General features: G+C 43.7%; 1 protein-coding gene across 3 annotated transcripts in view; it reads left to right on the top strand.

Annotated features, from left to right (window-relative positions):
* gdap1l1 (ganglioside induced differentiation associated protein 1-like 1) overlaps window positions 1-21366 on the top strand; it is an 83119-nt gene that overhangs the window by 6611 nt on the left and 55142 nt on the right. For 2 of the 3 annotated variants that reach the window (XM_086005367.1, XM_086005368.1), the window contains exon 2: window positions 11457-11649. In XM_086005367.1, coding sequence (XP_085861493.1) covers window positions 11457-11649 — 193 coding nt within the window. Of the gene's footprint in view, window positions 1-1226; window positions 1346-11456; window positions 11650-21366 lie in introns of those variants that run through there. The other variant, XM_086005369.1, reaches the window with a different exon arrangement.

The raw sequence follows: 21366 nt of genomic DNA, 5'->3' as shown, positions 1-21366 counted from the left end.
GGCAATTACCTAGTTCTTGTTAAAATTCTGCTGCTGATGTGTAAAACCTTCAAATAAAAGTGTGGCGCGATCTTGCCAGCCCTGGGGAGGTGGGTTTGGAGGTGGGACTGCCGGGAAAATGGCCCCCAATACCCGCCCCAACCCACCCCCAACCCACCTCTGTGCCATCTTGTCAGGAGGCGTGTAGCCGACCCGCGCTGGGTCCCATCTCCTTGGAGGCGGGATGGGGATTACAGCCACTTAAGAGGATAAGAGGATTATCCCCATTTTACCCACACAAGTGCAGGCTTCCCGAAGACTGCGAACCCCGGCAGGGTCACCGAGGCGAGTAGTGGTTCTGCGGGGGTCGGAGGGGTGCAAAAGTGCGCTGTGAAGGTAAGTGACAGGTGCAAGTGTGGAGAGGTGAGTATGTGAGGTAAGTGGAAAGTGTTAGAAAAAGTTTACTTACCTTTGTTTCATCCTGCAAGCTTCAAGAGTTGGGTATGCGGAGAGTCTCGCACCTCCGCAGCAGAGATGACAGATGGCTGCTGCATTCTCCAATGCAACAACCATCTAATTTCTGCAAAAGAAAGAAGTTTGATGAGTCTTGAATTCAAGAACTCATCAAACTACAGAGAATGTCACTGTTTGACAGCTTCACAGAGCTGAGCAGACTTAACAAAGGAAAATAATGTGGGTTGGCCACAAATCGATGGAGGCGGAACATCGACCCGACAAGCAGCAGTCCCACCTCCAACGCGCCCCCATTGGCAAAATCGCCCTCGTGGTGTCCCAAAGATTGGAATAAGTTTCTAATTTAGATTTAAATGAATTTATACCTCCTGCAAATACAACTCTAGTGTTTGTTTCTGAGAGGTGTGGAAGGATAGTGATACAAATTAGTACAATGACAAACAAAATTGTGCTTTGAAAAAAGTGCAGATCGGAACAGAGTGTTAAGCTGCAAGTTTAGTGGGTGAGGAAGTGAATCTTAAAGGTTAATCTCTTTTTAAAAATAAAATCTAGTCTTGTGTGCTTGCAATTAGCATTAAACTTAAATTTAAATTTTCTGTTTCAAGTTTTAAGTTTCTTCCAGGCTTGGGCAGGGCTAAGCAAGCTCTGTGCTGGAGAGCAGGTGAGAGTAATTAATTAATTAACTGGTCTAATCTGGTTCTGTAACTGCCAGAGAGCTCACTTATTTAAATCTCAGCAGCATAAATAAGGGCGACTAGAGTGCTGTTTGTCATGGGAGTGCAGCTTGGAACAGAGTGTAAAGCGGTGGGTGGTTCCTTTCTTTTTCTATCTTTGTCAGCTTCCAGCATAGCAGGAGCTAAAAAGCTGCGCAAGAGGGGACAGAGAATCAGCGGTGAGTATTTCTACATTCCAGTTGTAAAAGTAAGGTCTCTAGTGTTTAAAGGGCAGTAAATTCCCTAGTGTGTTTAATATTCTTTAATTTAAAGGTAGGACATGGCAGGGCAGCGTGGAGTGCTCCTGTGCTATGTTGGAAGTCAGGGACACTTTAGGTGTCCAGCTGCAGCTACTCAAAATCCATGTTTTGGAGCTGGAGCTGTGACTGGAGTCACTGGAGCATCCATGAAGCTGAGATCGTCATGGATAGCATGTTTAATGAGGTGGTCACATCGTAGGTAAAGAGTGCACAGGCAGACAGGAAATGGGTGACTGCCAGACAGAGTAAAAGAACTAGGAAGGTAGTGCAGGAGTCCCCTGAGTCCATCTCCCTCAACAGATTTTCTGTTTTGGATACTGCTGGGGAAGATGGTTTCTCAGGGGAATGCAGCCAAGTCCATGGCACTGAGTGGCTCAGCTGCACGGGAGGGGAAAAAGAGTGGGAGAGCAATAGTGATAGGGGATTCTATCGTAAGGGGAACAGATAGACATTTCTGTGGCTGCAGACGTGACTCCAGGATGGTATGTTGCCTCCCTGGTGCCAGGGTCAAGGATGTCACTGAATGGCTGCAGGGCATCCTGAAGGGGGAGGGTGAACATTCAGAGGTCATAGTTCACATTGGTACCAATGACATGGGTAGAAAGAGGGATGAGGTCCTGCAACAAGAATTTAGGTAGCAGATTAAAAAGCAGGACCTCAAAGGTTGTAATCTCTGGATTATTCCCGGTGCCATGTGCTAGTGAGTATAGGAATAGGAGGATAGAGCATATGAATGTGTGGCTAAAGAGTTGGTGCAGGAGTGAGGGCTTTAGTTTCCTGGATCACTGGATCTGGATCTGCTTCTGGGGAAGGTGGGATCTGTACAAGTCAGACGGGTTGCAGCTGAACCGGAACGGGACCAACATCCTTGCAGGGAGGTTTGCTAGTACTGTTGGGGGGGTTTTAAACTAACTTGGCAGGGGGATGGGATACGGAGTGGAGCGCGAGTAGGGGGTGATGCACAGCCAAATATAGAGGAAAAAACAAGTTAGCCTGGAAGGCAGAGCAAATATGTAACGGCGCAAGGGAGTATGGCAAGGCTGGATGGCATTTATTTTAATGCAAGGAGTCTTGCGAGTAAGGCAGATGAATTGAAGGTGTTGCTGAACACATGGGAGTATGATATTGTTGCTATCACAGAGACATGGTTGAGGGAGGGGGCAAGACTGGCAGCTCAATATTCCAGGGTATAGAATTGTCAGGCGAGAGAGAGGAGGGTGTAAGAGAGGAGGGGGTTTTGCACTATTAATCAAGGAGTCAATTACTGCAGTAAGGAGGGATGATATCTTAGCAGGTTCCTCTAATGAGTCCATATGGGTAGAATGTAAAAACAAAAAGGGGGCAAGCACTTTGCTGGGAGTGTACTATAGGCCCCCAAACAGTCAGGGGAGATAGAGGAACAGATATGTAGGCAAATCTCAGGTGTAGAAATAATAGGGTAATAATAGTAGGGGATTTCAACTTCCCCCCCCCAATATTAACTGGGATAGTCAGTGTGAAAGGCTTAGATGGTGTGGAATTCTTAAAGTGCATCCAGGAGAGCTTTTTGAGCCAGCATGTAGAAAGTCCTAAAGAGAGTGGGTGGTACTGGACTTAATTCTAGTGAATGTAGCCGGGCAAGTGGTAGCAGTGTCAGTAAGAGAGCATTTTGGTGACAGTGACCATAATTCGGTGAGATTTAAGGTAGTCGTGGAAAAGGACAAAGATGGATGGAAATAAAGGTTCTAAATTGGGGGAAGGCTGATTTTTAATATGATAAGGCAGGATCTAGCCAAAGTGGACTGGGATCAGCTACTTGCAGGAAAATCCACATCAGAGCAGTCGGAGTCTTTCAGAAAGGAAGGAGAGTACAACGCCAACATGTTCCTGTAAAGGTCAAGGGTGGGACCAACAAGCCCAGGGAACCCTGGATGTCAAGGGATATACAAGAATGGATTGGGGGGAAAAAAAGGGAGGCTTTTGGCAGATACAAAGGACTAAAAACAGTGGAAGCCCTAGAGGAGTATAGAAAGTGCAAGGGGGGGGTACTTAAAAAAAGAAATGCAAAGAGGGGGCATGAAAAACACTGATGGGCAAAATAAAGGAAAATCCCAAGGTGTTTTATAAATATATTAAGGTTAAGAGGATAACCAGGGAAAGAGTAGGGCCCAGTAGGGATCAAAGTGGCAATCTGTGTAGAGCTGGAAGATGTAGGTGTGCTTTTAAATGAATATTTTGCATCTGTGTTCACTATGGAGAAGGACCATGTAGGCATAGAAATCAGGCAGGGGATTGTGATATACTTGAGCAAATTAGCATTGAGAGGGAGGAGGTTTTAGCGGGCTTAAAAGTGGATAAATCCCCAGGCCCAGACGAGATGTATTCCGGGCTGCTGTGTGAGGCAACGGAGGAGTTTGCAGGGGCTCTGACACAAATTTTCAGAAGCGCTCTGCCCACAGGAGGTGCCAGAGGACTGGAGAACAGCTAAAATAGTACCATTATTCAAGAAGGGTAGTAGGGATAAACCAGGGAATTACAGGCCAGTGAGCCTAACATCAGTGGTAGGGAAATTATTGGAAAACATTCCGAGGGACAGAATTAGTCTCCACTTGGAGAGGCAAGGATTAATCAAGGCTAGTCAGCATAGCTTTGTCAGGGGGAGATCATGTCTGACCAATTTGATTGAATTTTTCGAGGGGGTGACTAGGAGTGTGGATGAGGGTAGTGCAGTTGATGTGGTCTACCTGGACTTCAGTAAGGCTTTTGACAAAGTCCCACATGGGAGACTGGTCAAGAAGGTAAAAGCCCATGGGATCCAGGGCAACTTGGCACATTTGGATCCAAAATTGGCTTAGTGGCAGGAGGCAGAGGGTGATGGTCGAAGGTTACTTTTGTGACTGGAAGCCTGTTGGTGTACCACAGGGATCGATGCTGGGTCCTTTGCTGTTTGTAGTGTACATTATTTAGATATGAATGTAGGAGGTATGATCAGTAAGTTTGCAGATGATACGAAAATTGGTGGAGTGGTAAATAGCGAGGAGGGAAGCCTCAGGCTACAGGATGATATAGACGGGTTGTTTAGGTGGGCAGAAAAGTGGCAAATGGAATTTAACCCTGAAAAGTGTGAGGTGATGCACTTTGGGAGGACTAACAAGGCAAGGGAATACACAATGAATGGAAAGACCCTAGGAAGGACAGAGGATCAGAGGGACCTTGGTGTGCATGTATATAGATCCCTGAAGGCAGCAGGACAGGTAGATATGGTGGTTAAAAAGGCATATGGGATACTTGCCTTCATTAGCCAAGGCATAAAATATAAGAGCAGGGAAGTTATGATGGAACTGTACAAAATGCTAGTTAGGCCACAGCTGGAATACTGTGTGCAGTTCTGGTTGCCACACTATAGGGAGGATGTGATTGCATTGGAGAGGGTGCTGAGGAGATTCACCAGGATGTTACCTGGGCTGGAGTGCTTCAGCTATGAAGAGAGACTGGACAGGCTGGGGTTGTTTTCCTTAGAGCAGAGAAGGCTGAGAGGGGACCTGATTGAGGTGTACAAAATTATATGGGGCATAGATAGGGTAGATAGAAAGGCACTTTTCCCCTTAGTAGAGGGATCAATAACCAGGGGGCATAGTTTCAAGGTAAGGGGAAGGAGGTTTAGAGGGGATTTGAGGAAATACTTTTTCACCCAGAAGGTGGTTGGAATCTGGAACTCCCTGCCTGAAAGGGTGGTAGAGGCAGGAACCCTCACAGCATTTAGATGAGCACTTGAAACGTCATAGCATACAAGGCTACGGACCAAGTGCTGGAAAATGGGATTAGAATAGACAGGGCTTGATGGCCGGCATGGACACGATGGGCTGAAGGGCCTATTTCTGAGCTGTATGACTCTATATTGGGGGGGGGGGGAAATTCAGTATCGCCCCATTTGGGGCGCCATTATTGGCCATGTGCAAAGTTAAGTGCCTGGCACTAATTATCACCTCTGACTGCAAACTTGGCTTTTATCGCCCCTGGAGGTGATTGGAGTGCTAAATCAGGCACTTCACACCTGTCTTAAGGTGCAAAGGCTGAGCAGCGAGGCGCTACCTCAGAGTGCTGGTGAAGCAAGGAAGGGCAAATCAAAATGAACCTGCAAAGTGCTGCTCAGTACCCAAAACTCCTTCACGCTTGCTTGCTTGCTTTGGGATTGGTTCCACATATAAATATAAAACTTTGGAACAGATTTTCAGCAAAGCCATTAGTGTTGTGCCAATGAGCTGGATAACTATCTGGTTAGTAATGGGATTGAAGAATTTATGATCTAATACCCCAAATGGCACAATGGTTCCTGTGCTCCTGGACTGGAGGATGGTGAAGGTAGGAGAGTGGAGGGTGTGATGTCTGCACAGGGCAACCAGCCAACGTTGAATGGTAGAGATGTGGAGAGATATTGTGAGTTTAACTTCTGGGTAATTTTCCTTCAGGAGAATAAATAGGCTGGATAGAATCCATAATATGATAACATCTATATGGTCTGTGGAAACAGCAGGTTTGATGAGTCAAAATAATGTTAACCCCATGCTTTGAGATTAATAAATGAACTCAACCTTTTACAACTGATCTGCTTGCTCCCAAAATTTCAAACGAGTATCTTATTACTCCTGGAGGTCAATACAACATTTACAAGTCAGCAGTATGTATTTGCAAGATCAGATAATGCAATGAATTTAGTAACATTGTAACATTTTTTAAAAAATCACCGATAAGAAAAGGCCATTTGCCTCAGAGCAAATTCCTGTAATCCACTAACACTCCTATCACAAGATCCAACTATATTTTGAACATATCCAACTTTATTATCTCTCGTACCCTGCCTGACAGATTCTTCAAACCATTCATCACTCTCAGTAAAAGGTTCTTCCTGATATCTGTTTTAAATTTACTCTTCACTAACTAAACTTTTTGGTCCTATTTTCCTAGTTTACTGTGAAACAATCTCTGGGCTTATCTATTTCATTTAATATTTTATATAGTACTATGAAGTCCCTCCCTTAACCAACTCCTTTTCTGGACTTTGATTTTTGAGCTTCATTAATCTTTCCTCATAGTACATTCCCTTTACACTTGAGTTAAATTTCTTGCTTTTCTCTGTACCTTATTCCAATGCTTGCATATCTCTTTTGTGACACAGTAACCAGAACTGAGCATAGTACAGTAAGGCTACATTTATACTGTCCATTTTATATTCATTCAAAGTGGTTTTAGATACACATTACTGCAAAAATGTCAGGAGAAGAATGAATTTGCATTTATATAGCATTGTTCACATCCCAAAGTGCTTCACAGCCAATTAGGTACTTTTGAAATATAGTCACTGTTGTAATGTGAGCAAATGCAACAGCCAATTTCCATACAGCAAGGTCCCACAAAAAGCAATGAGACATTTGACCAGATAAATATTGACCAGCATACTACAAAAAATCTCCTGTTCGGAAAGTGCCTTGGGATCTTTTAGTTCCACCTTAGAAGCTTCAATTTAACATCTCACTGAAAAACAGTACTTCCCAACAATGCAGCACTCCCTCAGTACTGCACTGATGCTGAAGGGATAATTACTAGTCCTAGCCCCTTTTGGGCTACCCCGGATCAGGCGTATTCCCCAGATGTTCACTTTCAACTAAAGTTAGAGGTAGCCGAATCCTAAAGACGCTTAATCGGGTCTAAAGGTCCAGACCATCTCTCCTTAAAGGAATGACCTGAAGATGTTACCATCCTCCAAACATCACGTTTAACTAGACTGTAACCTTCCAGATGTTAGGGTCTGGAAAACTCCCCCAGAATTCTGCAACTCCTCACCAAAGAGTGTACAGAGATTGAGTTTGCAAGTTTGATACAGAAGTACTATGAGACAATTCTAAAAATATATAGATTTATTAAAGAACCAACATGTAATTACTGTTGGTGATTCAGTCCCAACATTAACAGTTCCAAATACAAAAGCTTACAAATCTTATCAGAGATCCTTATTCTCAAATCTTAACTTCGTTACATTTTTACATTTCTTAGTCTATTTCAGGATATCCACCAAAATCAAATACCTTTGATACCCGAGACTCAAAGGGTTGAAAACTTAGAGCCTACCTCTGAAGGCTGAGAATCGCTTTGCCCCTTTCAGCGAATCTATCTTTCCATTTGAAAGTTCTATATTTATACCCTTTTTTCAGTGGTATAGCCTTTGAAGTTTTCTGCTGATGTAAGCTAATTATCTCATTTTTCTGTTGACTCCTGCTATTCTTAGTCAGTTCAGCTGTAGCATTAAGAATTATGTCTCCTCCTTTAGGTGTTTGAAGCTTATCATAAGAACAATGTGACAGCAGTGGTTCTATTTGATGTCATTTTTATCAGTCTCCTGTTTGTATCTTTTGCATTTAGAACACCTCAACTGGTTGCAACACAGACTTCGTGTCTCCTAGGTGTTCCAAGTTCAACACAAAAACAATGATATTTTTATGAAGGCATATGTTTCTTTAATTTTATGTGATTCTTTCTTTCCCGAAGTGTTGGTTTAAAACAATTTAACTGGGTATTCCATTGTGTTCTTTCCAAAGTTTCAGACTTTCAGGAACCTCTAACCTGCTGCTTCAATAGGGCTATTGTTTCAGTGTCAACAACTTATCTTATCTCAAAAGCCTGTATGCCATTTACAGCTTTTGATTGTTAAGGCTTCCAGACCCAATATGTCATGTTTTAATAAGGCTTTTTCTTTCATAGGATGGTGTATTTTTCTGAATATAGCTATTTCTTCACAATGCGACAGGATCGTTTGTGTGCTCAAGTCTCTGGTGGGGACTTGATCCTATTACCTTCTGATTCTATAGCCAAGTGTGCTACCACTGAGCCAGGGTGGGCTCAGATTAGAATACACTGAAGCCCTGAGCTGTGAGCCCCCCCCCCCCCCCCCCCCCCAACGCTCTCGTAGACTGTTTCTTACCAGTTTGCGTTCCAGTCTAGGTGTGGTCTCAGCAGTGCAGACTTATAAGGGCCAACTTTCTAGTCCAGGCATAAAGTTGACTCTCAAAACCAAGCAGTATCTGATATTACCTTTTTCCTTGCTCAGGGAGGTGGGGGGAGAATGAAAACACCACGGAGGCAATTTTCAGGCAGGCTTGTAAATGGGCAAGCAGCACATCTGTCTGTTTCAGGTGTAGGGCTGCTTAAATATGTAAATTGTGGACCCTGTTTGCAATTTTTAGGTACAAATCGGAAGAGCATCTGCTGTGCATGGTCCGCCATTTGTACCAGGCAGGGAGTGGTCTAACCACTGTTCCTTAAACGGACCACTGGGCGCTCAAGAATAGGCCTAGGAATTTTTTTTTGGGGGGGGGGGGGGGCAGGTATAACAACTTGTACTGTATTTGGGATGTAACTAACATAGTTGCTTTCTGGCTCCCCTAATCTCTCATGGAGGCTGGTATAGAAGAACTCCTTTTCATGTGCTTTCTCAATTCATCTGTTCCAGTACTGCTAATGTCCTGTAAGCGCTTCACATTCAGTCTGCTTTCCAGTAATTTAATGGGAAATAATAGACTATTTTGGGGGGAATGCTTAAAAAGAAACTTACTGTAATTAGTAAATAAAAATAGTCCCTCTAAATTATTCCAAAAACAATAAAAATCTAAAAAATACAGAATTTGTAATAAAACTGGAATACTAATGGTACTGTAAACAATGCAACAACAAAAACACATGTACACAGAACTTCCAACTTTGGCAGGCATATAAAATGGATGATATTAGATTGGCTGTCTGTTGTATGCCCCATCGGAATTTCCTTTCCATTGACGTTGATGGAAAAGAACATCAAAATGAGTGGATAATGGGCGGCCAATCTGATATCATCCATTTTGCACCCTGACTGAAGTTGAAAGTTCCACCCATAAAGGCTGTTCCCCTTTTTAAGAGCTCCATTGTACATGGAACATCCCTTGTGCCCAGTCAAGAGGCTTTCAAGGCAAAAAGCACAGTCCCAGTGGGGGAAAAAAATAGCATTATGCCATGTATTTACCTAAATATTTTTTGTATGCATTCTGAGGCCTAAATTAGACTATGGCATCAAATGTGCACAACTACTCCAGTCTGCAGCCTTCCGGACTCAATATCGAGTTCAACAATTTCAGATCATAAGCTCGGCCCCCATTTCATTTTCTCTTGTAATTGTTCCACTCCTTTTCTTCCCCCCCCCCCCCCCCCCCCCTTTTTGTTTCTCTCACACCTGGCAGCTATCTTTTGCCCTGCCAGTACACTTTACACCTAATCCCAGCCTATTACCATCTCGTCTAGCTTCTAATCTCTTTTTTACTTTTGTTTCTTTTGTCCGATCGCAGCCCTGCCTCCGATCTAGTTTCTTTTCTTTCCAGTTTTGAAGAAGGGTCCAACCCGAAACGTCAACTCAAATTTCTCCACGGATGTTGCCTGACCTGCTGAGTTTTTCCAGCATTTTCTGTTGTTACTCCAGTACACAATGTAGCCAGGCAAAAAATTACAGACAGAAGGATTTGGACACAAAACGTATTTAGGCTTGTTTTCCCCACATTCAGAACCCCCGCACACATTCTATGCTTGCCCAACTGACATAGCTGTTCAGAAAATCTATTGTACACTACTGTTTTGGCCTTATATTCTAGCATTCTATTTTTTATTAATTGCTTGCCAAATTGCCTGGACCTTGAAAGTTATACAACTATTACACTTGGGTCTTTTCTAAGTTTCACTGTGCTAATATAATACTATTCATCTGTGCAATACTTAATGTTTATCAATGTCCTTTCACCTCGAGGACTTAGGTTTAAATTCATCTTGGACTGATGAGAGGCAATTTCTGGCTACAGGTTTTAAGTGAAGTTAGTACCACAGTACAAAGCTTTTTATAACTTGGCTCCAAATTGTCAGTTTCAATTAAGTTGGCAATAAGGATTCTTGCAGTGGGAAATGGAAATATCACATTGGTGTAGTAGAAGATGCTTTTGAGATTTGGGCTAAGATATATTGTTGGGGTGATGAATTTGAACCTTACTTCATCTGTTTTTCAAGTGCAAAACAGGTCCACAACCAACCAATTTTTGTTGGCGATCGCACACTACTGAAATGCACAGGAAGTGCATTGATCACCCCGTTGGATAGTGTTTTCCTTAATTGTCCCAGGCTCCTACCTGAAACGAGTGTTGGCCTATCTCCTGTTTCAGGCCCCTTTTACTAAATTGTATTGTTTGACCACAGCTTGTGTTGTGCATGCTACGGTTGTCTTCTCGGGCCTTGAAGCAGCCAAAACAACGGTCTTTAAAGGGACCGCTGAAGGCTACTGCCAATAAAGTAATTAAACATAACTGAATGTGGAGCCAGGAAGAGCTGGAGTGACCAAGGTAATAACTGGTCAAACTAATTACATGAATCTAAAAAAGACAGTAGTAGGATATAGCAACATGGCCACTACACTATTCAACTAGTGAAGTATGGTAAAGATCTCTTTACTTTCAGAGTACTGTGAAACAGCTTATTTTTACTTGGGCTTTAATTTCACAAATGTAGTGTCTAAAAATAAAGCCCATATGAATTGTGCCAGTAATAATCTTCCTGTGATGCACACAGTAGGTTCACAAATTTAAAATGTGCAAAATTGTTCCTGAGCTGCCTCCTGCAGAAATTAGCCCGGTGCATATTTCCCAACTTTTATTATTTATCTCACCATGAAATATGATTAAGAATTTATGTCTGACACCAGTAATCTTTATTGGAATCAATGACTTGGAATTAGAGGTGGAAGCTGTACCCACAGAGGGACTGTATTTCTGGACATCAAACCGAATCATTGGAACTACAAGTAGAAACACTGAGATGAATCAGAGGTCATTGCAAATAAGGTCTCAAAATACTTCAGTGGTTGCAATCTTTTAAAAGCAAATATGCAAACCATAATGCCTCCCCCCTCCCCCAAACCATTAGCTCAGTATTGATTTACATTTGTTTAATATAATTGAAAAGTCATGTGAAAAGTGTTTCTTTATTTCAGGTTCGTTTACTGATTGCAGAGAAAGGTGTGCAATGTGATGAACGAGATGTTAGTTTACCATTAACTGAACACAAAGAACCATGGTTTATGCGGCTGAACCTAGGTGAAGAAGTGCCAGTGCTGATCCATGGGGACAATATCGTCAGTGATTACAACCAAATTATTGATTACCTAGAGAAGACCTTTGTGGGAGGTAAAGTTTTATTATATCTCATATCACGAGTGTTTACAGAACAAAATATGACATTTTCCTTTTGGCCTTTGATAATCTATAAAATGCACGTGAGGAATCACCCAATGACTTTTGTTTACCTCTTCTATAGTATAATATGAGAGCATTCACTTTTTGTTTATAGTTTTATTTATGATTTTTCTCTCAAACAAACTACTAACTCCAGTCATGCAAGTTTGCAGACGACACAAAGCTGGGTGGGCGTGTGTGCTGTGAGGAGGATGCCGAGAAACTCCAGTATGATTTGAACAGGTTGGGTTATTGGGCAGAAGCATGGCAGATGCAATATAACATGGATAAATGCAAGGTTATCCACTTTGGTGTCAAACAGGAAGGCAGATTATTATCTGAGTGGCAATAGATTGGGAGAAGGGGAAGTGCGACGAGACCTGGGCGTCCTTGTGCACCAGTTGCTGAAAGTAAGCATGCAGGTGCAACAGGCGGTTAAGAAGGCAAATGGTATGTTGGCCTTCGTAGCGAGAGGGCTCGAGTACAGGAACAAGGATGTCTTGCTGCAGTTGTACAGGGCCTTGGTGAGACCACATCTTGAGTATTGTGTGCAGTTTTGGTCGCCTTATCTGAGGAAGGATGTTCTTGCCATGGAAGGAGTGCAGCGAAGATTCACAAGGCTGATCCCTGGGATGGCAGGAATGACATATGAGGAGAGATTGGGTCGATTGGGCTTGTACTCACTGGAGTTTAGAAGAATGAGAGGGGATCTCATCGAAACTTATAAAATTCTAACAGGACTAGACAGACTAAATGCTGGAAGGATGTTCCCGATGGTCAGGGAGTCAGAATCCGGGGTCACAGTCTAAGGATAAGGGGTAAGCCATTTAGGGCAGAGATGAGGAGGAATTTCTTCACCCAGAGAGTGGTGAACCTGTGGAATTCTCTACCACAGAAGGCAGTAGAGGCCAATTCATTAAATATATTCAAGAAGGAGTTGGATATATTTCTTAAGGCTAAAGGGATCAAGGGATATGGAGAGAAGGCAGGAACAGGGTACTGAATTTGGATGATCAGCCATAATCTCATTGAATGGCGGAGCAGGCTCGAGGGGCCGAATGGCCTACTCCTGCTCCTATCTTCTATGTTTCTATGCTTGAATAGTTGTCCAACAATAGAACAATTCTCTTAATTTATGTATGACAAAGGGGGGAGAAATTCGGTTGTTAGCGCCACCGATTAACGCCTAGAGGCCAAGAAGTGGGGCGCCAGCCAATTTCTGGGCGGGCGCAAGGCACCTAGCGCCTCTCCCCATATTGAGCATGCATTTAGCGCCAGCGCTAAATCTTAGCGCCCGCTCATGGGCGCAGGCTGATTATGACGTCATTTGAGTGTGCAATGCCTTTTGGGCGCCCCAGACCAGAAATTCAGTGGCGCCCCCTCTGTAGCGCCTGGCGCTAAGTGACCGCTTACCTGGACCTTACCAAGTCGCTCTCTGACTAGTGGAGCGTTATTTAAAGGGGACTGGTGTGGTTTAAAAGCGGCAGCCATTTTTGGAACACCACTTCCTCGAGAGCTACAAAGAGTTGCTGAGCTGCACACTGAGCCATTTGACCACTGAGCCAGCGCAGGCAGATCATCTTCAGCCTTCTGACCATCACCTTGCTGTTGGTGAGCCTTGACAATGGGGAACCTTCCTGTGGGCACTTATTATGGGGGCTGCATTGGAGGGGAACATCCTGCTGCTGAATCATCTGGAAAGGGCACAGACACTGGAAGAGGGGGGCGGCATGGCCAGATGGAGGAGGGCCAACAGACTTCGCCACAGCAGACCTTATGCTGGCAGGGTTTTCCAACAGCAGTTTTCCTACATGAACATGCTGGAGGAGCAGTGTCAGAAGGCTGCGATTTAGAAAGGAGGTGGTGACTGAGCTGTGCCAGCTGCTTCAGCCAGATCTGCAGCCTCCGATAAGGTGCAGGACATCTCTGTCGGTGGCTGAGAAGATGCCTGCTGGCCTGAACTTCTACACGAGCAGCTCTTCTCAGGCTGCGCGTCAGAGGCTGATCAGAAGTAGCTTCTAGGCCCCTCTCTCGGAATGCTTGCTGCCATTCAAAGAACCGGAATGGAACCGGTCTGATACACACACCCCCCCCCCCCCCCCCCCGCAAGCCTGTGAAGGGCAGATGCATGTAAATAGCAGGCATGGCCATTGTAAATGAAAAGTGTTTCATTAAACAAAATGTGGTTCCTTCAAACATGAGAAAGCTATGGCAACAGAAAGCAAAACTAATACACTGACACATAACTGCCTCTCCCACCCGGGAGAACTGTCCAAAACATAAATCACATTCCGACCATCTTCCTTGGCCTTGATTCCACTGCGCCAACCAAAGCATCCAATGCCTCATCAGTGAGTCGTTCTGCCCTCTGCCTCACCCCTTCCATGTCTTGCTAGGCTGGTGCACCACAGGTAGGCTCCCACCGCTTTGAAGGCCGACAAGGCAGTGAGTGTCTGGTGATGCCAATTGACCTGCCCCTTTAAGAGCTGGCCAGCGCCACTGTCTCAGGGAAAGTGATTATTGAAAGCACCCTCGCTGTGCCCCGCCGCCGCAAAATTGGGTTGCGACGCCGGGTTAGCATCTTAAGAGTAGCGTGCAGCGCCTGATTTAGCGCCGCAATCCCCTTTAGGGGTGCTGCAACCCAATATCGTGCCAGGTGGTGCTAAATCGCAACTGGCGCTAGGCTTTGCGCTTTGCCAGAACTAGCGCCCCAAACGGGGCTATACTCAATTTCTCCCCCAAAGTCAATTAGAATCTGTGAACTCATAGAATCTGTGTTTATTACATTCTATTTTATGTCTTCATGTCCTACAATTTTAGGGCCAGTGTGATGGGAAAGTAGGCAAGCAGGTTATTATTATCAACTTGACCGAATGTACATAACAAGCTTCCTTCGACAAGGTTTGTTGCTGGAAAGTGGGTGAGGAGGATGGCAGTACTCAGTGAAACTAATTGTGCTGCTACAACTGGTATTTGTCTGAGATGGAAACTTTTACCCACCATATTTTAATCTACTATAAAAACTTGCATTTACATAGTGCCTTTCATATAGAAAATTGTCTCAAGGCACTTCAGAGGCATAAGGAAAATATGAACGCCATGGCAAAGGAGGCGATATTAAGATGGGTGATCAAAAGCTTGATCGAAGAGGTGGGGATTAAGGAGGGTCTCAAAAGATAAGCAGGAGGTGAAGTGGCAGAGGGGTTTAGGCCAGGAATTCCAGAGCATGGAGCTAGGTGGCTGTCATATTTGTCACCTATATTAATGTAGTTGGAAATCAATCTTTTTGACTAATTTAGCTTTAAATACACACAATGGTAGTGTTACTGTTAAGTGTACTCACGCTGTTTCTAGACGTGCATTTTTAAAAATTAGTTCCTGGGATGTGGGTGCCGCTGGCAAGGCCAACATTTATTGCCCACCCCTAATTGCCCTTGAGAAGCTGGGGGTGAGCTGCCTTCTTGAACCGCTGCAGTCCTTGTGGTGAAGGTACTGTTAGGGAGGGAGTTCCAGGATTTTGACCCAGTGACTATGAAGGAATGGTGATATATTTCCAAGTCAGGATGGTGTGTAACTTGGAGGGGAACTTGCAGGTGAGGGTGTTCCCATACACCTGCTGTCCTTGTCCTAGGTGGTAGAGGTTGCAAGTTTGAGGTGCTGCTGAAGAAGCCTTGGTGAGTTGCTGTAGAGCATTTTGTAGATGGTACACAGTGCAGCCACGGTGCACCGGTGGTGGAGGGAGTGAATGTTTAAGGTGGTGGATGGGGTGTCAATTAAGTAGGCTGCTTTGTCCTGGATGGTATTGAGCTTCTTGAGTGTTGATGAAGCTGCACTCATCCAGGCAAGTGGAGAGTATTCCATCACACTCCTGACTTGTGCCTGGTAGATGGTGGAAAGGCTTTGGGAGTCAGGCGGTGAGACACTCGCCGCAGAATACCCAACCTCTGAACTGCTCTTGTTGCCACAGTATTTGTGGCTGGTCCAGTTAAGTTTCAGATCAATGGTGACCCCCAAGATATTGATGGTGGGGGATTCAGCAATGGTAACGCTGTTGAATGTCAAGGGGTGGTGGTTTGACTCTTGTTGGTGATGGTCATTACCTAGCACTTGTGTGGTGAGAATGTAACTTGCCACTTACCAGCCCAAGCCTGCACTTGCTGCAAGCGGGCATGGACTGCTTCATTATCTGAGGAGTTGCGAATGGAACTGAACACTGTGCAATCATCAGTGAACATCCCTACTTCTGACCTTATGATGGAGGGAAGGTCATTGATTAAGCAGCTGAAGATGGTTGGGCCTAGGACACTGCCCTGAGGAACTCCTGCAGCGATGTCCTGGGACTGAGATGGTACCTCCAACAACCATCTGTTAAAACATCTGGGAGTCAAACATTGGAGCCTTTCCATAACTCCAACAGGAGTGTAGTGGAACAACCATAAATTTGGCCAAGACCTGGCTATACCAGATCACTCTCTTTCCTAGATGTTTCTGTATGCTAATAAGGACTGGAAGCTCTACCCCACTCCAAAAAAGGTCATCTGTGTTGGAAGGGTTATGGCCGGGCGTGGGAATTCGCAGACTGGGAATTCCTGTTTCCAGGCTTGGTGTATATTTTGGCCGCTTTACGGGATTTAAGGAGGTACTTGTTATTTTTTCATTGGCTGGGGGGGCCTTTCAACCTGGACCCAGACCGTTCGTTCCCAACATTTACACAAGGGTATTGCACCCCTCATCCCCAACACCAATTTTCAGCCACTTGACTTTGGGTATTCCAGTTCTTTCAGTGACTTTCACCATTTTTTAGAAATGGAAAAACAAACTCAAATACATTTGCCTGTTTAAAAACAGATGTAAATAACCTTCCAATATTAGTTTTCAAGAAGCCGTTCATAAATCAAAACTACTTACTCGTTTATTTTTAAATAGACAATATGAGGGGTAGTTTTTCCAACTTCACATTGCTGATGGGTAAGGCTCGCCTGCGAGTGCATGTCGGAAATCTGAACACACAAATTTCTGATATTCGCTCCAGCCAATGAGGCCCACTGCCAGCAGCATGAAGCTGGGAATTTAGTCCTATGGTGTATGGGCAAAAAAAAAATGAAGGGACAGGGACTGTTTAAGGCCAAAGTGGCATTTAATATCTTGTTGAATCACCAATCCAGTTCCTCAAATCACTTTTTTTTTGAATTTTGAAGCTGCTAAAGCTTTAGGTTCTAATCCTGATGCCTATTAGGAGCTCTGCCAGTGATACTGTATTATTAAACAAACTGCTTTCTCGTCACCTTTAAATGGCTTATATAATGCAGCCTCCCTATTGGGGGGGGGGGGTCTTACTGACATCTCATTTCAGGGAATACAGATATACAAAGAGGAGAAAAAAAGAACTGAACCATCTTTGAAAACCATCATTTAAAAATAACCATCCAGAACATATTAAATGGTAAATACCTTTCAGTTAAATTATTTAGACACACTTATCACTTCTTATCTCCTGGGATAATTATTTCACATTAATGGATGTTGGGAATTAGGGTGTTGCTAAGGATGAGACATAAGAAGATAAACCCTTTTTCACTAAAGCTAGGAAAGTTAAAGGGTGACCTGAGAGGTCTTCAAGGGTATTGCTTGTGATTAAAAGAAAGTGATAGATTGTTTCCATTAAGATGGTATCAAAAGAACATAAATTCAAGATAACTCCTGATCCCCAGCCACCTCTCCCAATTCCCAGCTTTTTATCCCTCCCCACCCGTTCAGCCTCCTCTCTCGATGACCCAGCCCCCTCACTCCCTGGCCCCGCAAATCCTGAATTGACCCAAACACTGATCCTGGACACCCGGTTCTGATCCAACCCCCCAGTTCTGACCCTCGGCCCTGATCCTAGACCGGACCCACTTACCTGAGGATCTTTGCAACACTAACAATGGCTCGATCTTGCACTTCTCTTCGCTGGCTGGCCCAATATCGGAGGCACCTCAGGCCTCACCATTCAGGCGCAGGGCATGTGCCCCTGCACACCCAAAAATGGAATTTCTAGGCCATTATTTTTTCATCACAGGGTGCAATTTTACCTTTTATTGCCAGGTGAAAAACAGATGATTTCTTTTCCATTGAAACCAATAATGCGTGACAGCATTGAGACTTTAATTTTGAGAAACATATCACCTTTACTTTGCCCTCTCGTTCTCCTTTTCATAGGGAAGGGATGCAAGATTCCCTTGGCAAACAAAGTTTCCATTACTTATCTGATGCATCGGTGCACTGAAGTTATGTTCCTAATTTGGTAAATATCCCTGTTGACAGCCATTTGAATTGACCCTGTGGTCACCACTTTGAATTTGAGGTACCCATTAATTCCCTTACTGGAAATCAAAAGCTGTATTGTAAACTAGGATATCTTACTCAAAACAATGATGCATAAATTTTTACCCTTAGCATACACATGCTAAATATACACCAAACACAGTTGGTACAAATGAGAAGTCACATTTTATAGCAAAAAAAATTCTTGCATTTCTTAGTCAAACCCCTGCTGTTAGTTAAATTGGTGCAGCTCCTTGGTTTTAAATAATCTCTGGTAGAAAAGCAATGGCTTAAAATAAATCTTTGTTCATGAAGGTGAGTGATGCCAGTACTAAGCACTCTGGGGGCCAATATGACACCGCTAGTAGATCTCTTTATTCTGCCCAATAAATCAGTTAACATAAACTCAGAAGAGTGCTCTGTGCCGTGGGCATTTTTCCACTTCCTGCACCAGCTATCCTCATTTCTTTTCTAGGTACATTCATACTTCTGTGCTGACTTTAGAGTGACACTATGGCCAGCTTTCCCCCGCTACACTCCCCCCACTTACATTTCCAGCTGATGCCATTCTCCATCAGGCACTGAGTAAAAGCAGAGTCCTCAAGTCTGGTAAAGCCAGCAGCAGTTTCTAAAACCCACAAAGTAGTGGGTCTTCAATGCAGTCACAAGAGGGTAAGCCATCACGTTTATTATACCAACCATAGCTGATGGTAAATACATGGTTCTGTTGCTATCAGCCGCAATTTGTAAATGTAAAATCACCTGCTAATTGAAAGCAATCTGCGGGCAGTTGTGGGCACATGCCCACTAGGTAATAGTTCGAGATGGGCCAAAACATTTCATGTAGAGCCCTTCCAGCCATGCAGCACATCAGTCTGGACTGTGATTGAACCCAGACCTCGGAGGTGAACCCACATCACCAGCCAACCCTCTGTCCCAGTATTTTCAAACATTTGAAAATATGGAACTGCACATCGTCAAAGTGCTGCTGACTGCCAGCCTTATGACTGGAATTGTTTTAGTTTGGATTCCAGGAGACCAGTGTCTGAGCTGCCTCTTGGTATTTATACTAAATCCAGCTCCCTTATCCCAGTGCCAGGCTCAAAATCTCAAAAGGGGGCTAGAGTTAGTGTAAACAGTGGGAGCCAACTCTCAAATGGTGAAATTTGAAAACGGCACCAATATAAAACCAGCTTTAAAATGTTTTTTCAAATTGCTTTGTCTCATTATATTATTTGAGGAAGGTTTTGTCACTTAATTATATTATACAGCCATGAGAATTTTTTTTTTAGTCTGCCCTTATGCCTTGATTGGAAAATAGCTGTAGTGGGGGGGAGGGGAACTGTGGCTTATTTCTGGGAACAGGAAGGCTGCATACACTGCCAACTCAATAGAGGTCACATGATAACAAAATATTTAAATATATTAAGAATATGCATAGCAAAAAAGAACTAAGTTTAGGTAGTTAATTAACTGTTCAATAAAAAGGAAAAACCTGGTTTCTAGTCTTCATGCATTGATTTGCAATATTAACAGGAGTCACCAGCGACTCTAATAAAATTTTCTACCACCATATGTCATGTTCATGAATAATATATCTTTTCTAATGACTACTCATAGTAGCTACTTCAGTACCAAGTGACACATTTAGTGCATTAGAAGAATTAACAGTTCTGTTAAAAAATTTTATGTAAAGAAGAAAAGTCTAGTTGCAGTTTTTTTTCATTTTTAGCAAAAATGTCAATATTCTTACTGGCTCAGGTTGTAGATTTCCCAACCAGCTGAAATGAGAGTCACTCGAGCAGTGGGATCTTATTGCTCCAGAGTGACTCTCGTTGCAGTTTGAAGCCACAACTCTTGCACTTTTGTATAGAATCACTCCAGAATGCATGAAGGCATCAGCAGAGTAGAACAGGGAGACCTTAGTTGAAGATTTTCATGCTGTTAAGCAAATTGATGCTTTTACTAATATATCTGACAAAATTCTGCTGAGTCATTATTTTCCTCTGTAAAATGGGGCAGTACTTGGTACAAAAGATACTTTCTGGGACATTTTTAACCTTTCATTAGTTGCTTTCTAGTGGAAATTTGTCAAGAGAAAAATAGTTTTTTTTAATTTCCAAATCAATCATGCTAATTTGTGCACTAACCATACTAATTTTCTGTTTTATGTAATGGATAGTGCAGAAGGCTAGATTAATCATTGGAATCTGTGACTGATTTCAGTCCAAAGGGATGAGTTGAAAATCTGTTAAGTACAGTTCTTGTGAAAAAACCTGAAGTAGTTTCAACTAAAGGATATAGATCCACAGTCCAATTCAGCTCAGATGAGTACTAAGGCCACAGTCTCACTCAGTAAGGCCACATGGTTGACTGGTCTCAAATGGAAAGATTCACACTGATGCAGGAGCGGTGTTCTTCTGAATTTCAGGTTAAGGCACATTGGAATAGAATAGAAGGATCTGAATCTGAATCTAGATGTACTGCACCTGATCTGGGAATCATAGACACTTACAGCACAGAAGGATGCTATTTGGCCAGTCGTGCCTGTGCTGGCTCTTTGAAAGAGCAGTCGTGCTTAGTCGCACATCCCCGCATTTTGTCCGAAACCATGTAAGTTCCTCGTCCTCAAGTACCTGTCCTTCTTTTTTTTTTTTTTTTAATTATTTATGGAATCATCTTCCACCACCTTTTCAGGTTGAGTATTCCAGATCCCGACTACTCTCTGGGGGCGATTTCGCCAGCCCTGGAGAGGTGGGTATGGAGGTGGGACTGCCAGGAAAATGGCAGAAACTGGGAGCGGGTACCGAACCTGCCTCTGTGCCATCTTCCCGGAAGGCAAGTCCCTGACTCGCGCGGGGACCCATCTCCTCGAGGTGGGAAGGGAATTACAGCCAATTAATTGCCTGTTAAGAGGACTATCCCCATTTTTCCAACACAAGTGCGGGCTTCCCAACGTCTGGAAACCCCGCCAGGGTCAGTGAGGCAAGCAGTGGGTCTGCAGGGGGGTCAGAGGATTCAAAGTGCGCTGTGGAGGTGAGTGATGGGTGCAAGTGTGGAGAGGTAAATGTGAGGTGAGTGAAAAGTCTTAGAAAAAGTTTCCTTACCTTTGTTTCTTCCTGCAGCCTTCAATGGTTGGGGATCCGGAAGCTCTGGCATCTCCACGGCAGAGGTGACAGAATGGCTGCTGCATTCTCCAATACAACAGCCATCTGATTTCTGCTCGGGGAAATAGGTTTTGTGAGTCTTGAATACAAGGACTCATCAAACAATAGAGTGTCAGTTTGACAACTTCTCAAAGCTCAAATTTTTGACAGATGAAACGTCATACGCTGACATTCCCTGTCACTGACTTTCCCTTAATTG

Source organism: Somniosus microcephalus, chromosome 13 (assembly GCF_052327205.1).
Source record: "Somniosus microcephalus isolate GS21.2 chromosome 13, FLI_Smic_1.0, whole genome shotgun sequence".
Taxonomy (NCBI): domain Eukaryota; kingdom Metazoa; phylum Chordata; class Chondrichthyes; order Squaliformes; family Somniosidae; genus Somniosus; species Somniosus microcephalus.
This window is presented reverse-complemented; position numbering and strand designations above follow the sequence as displayed.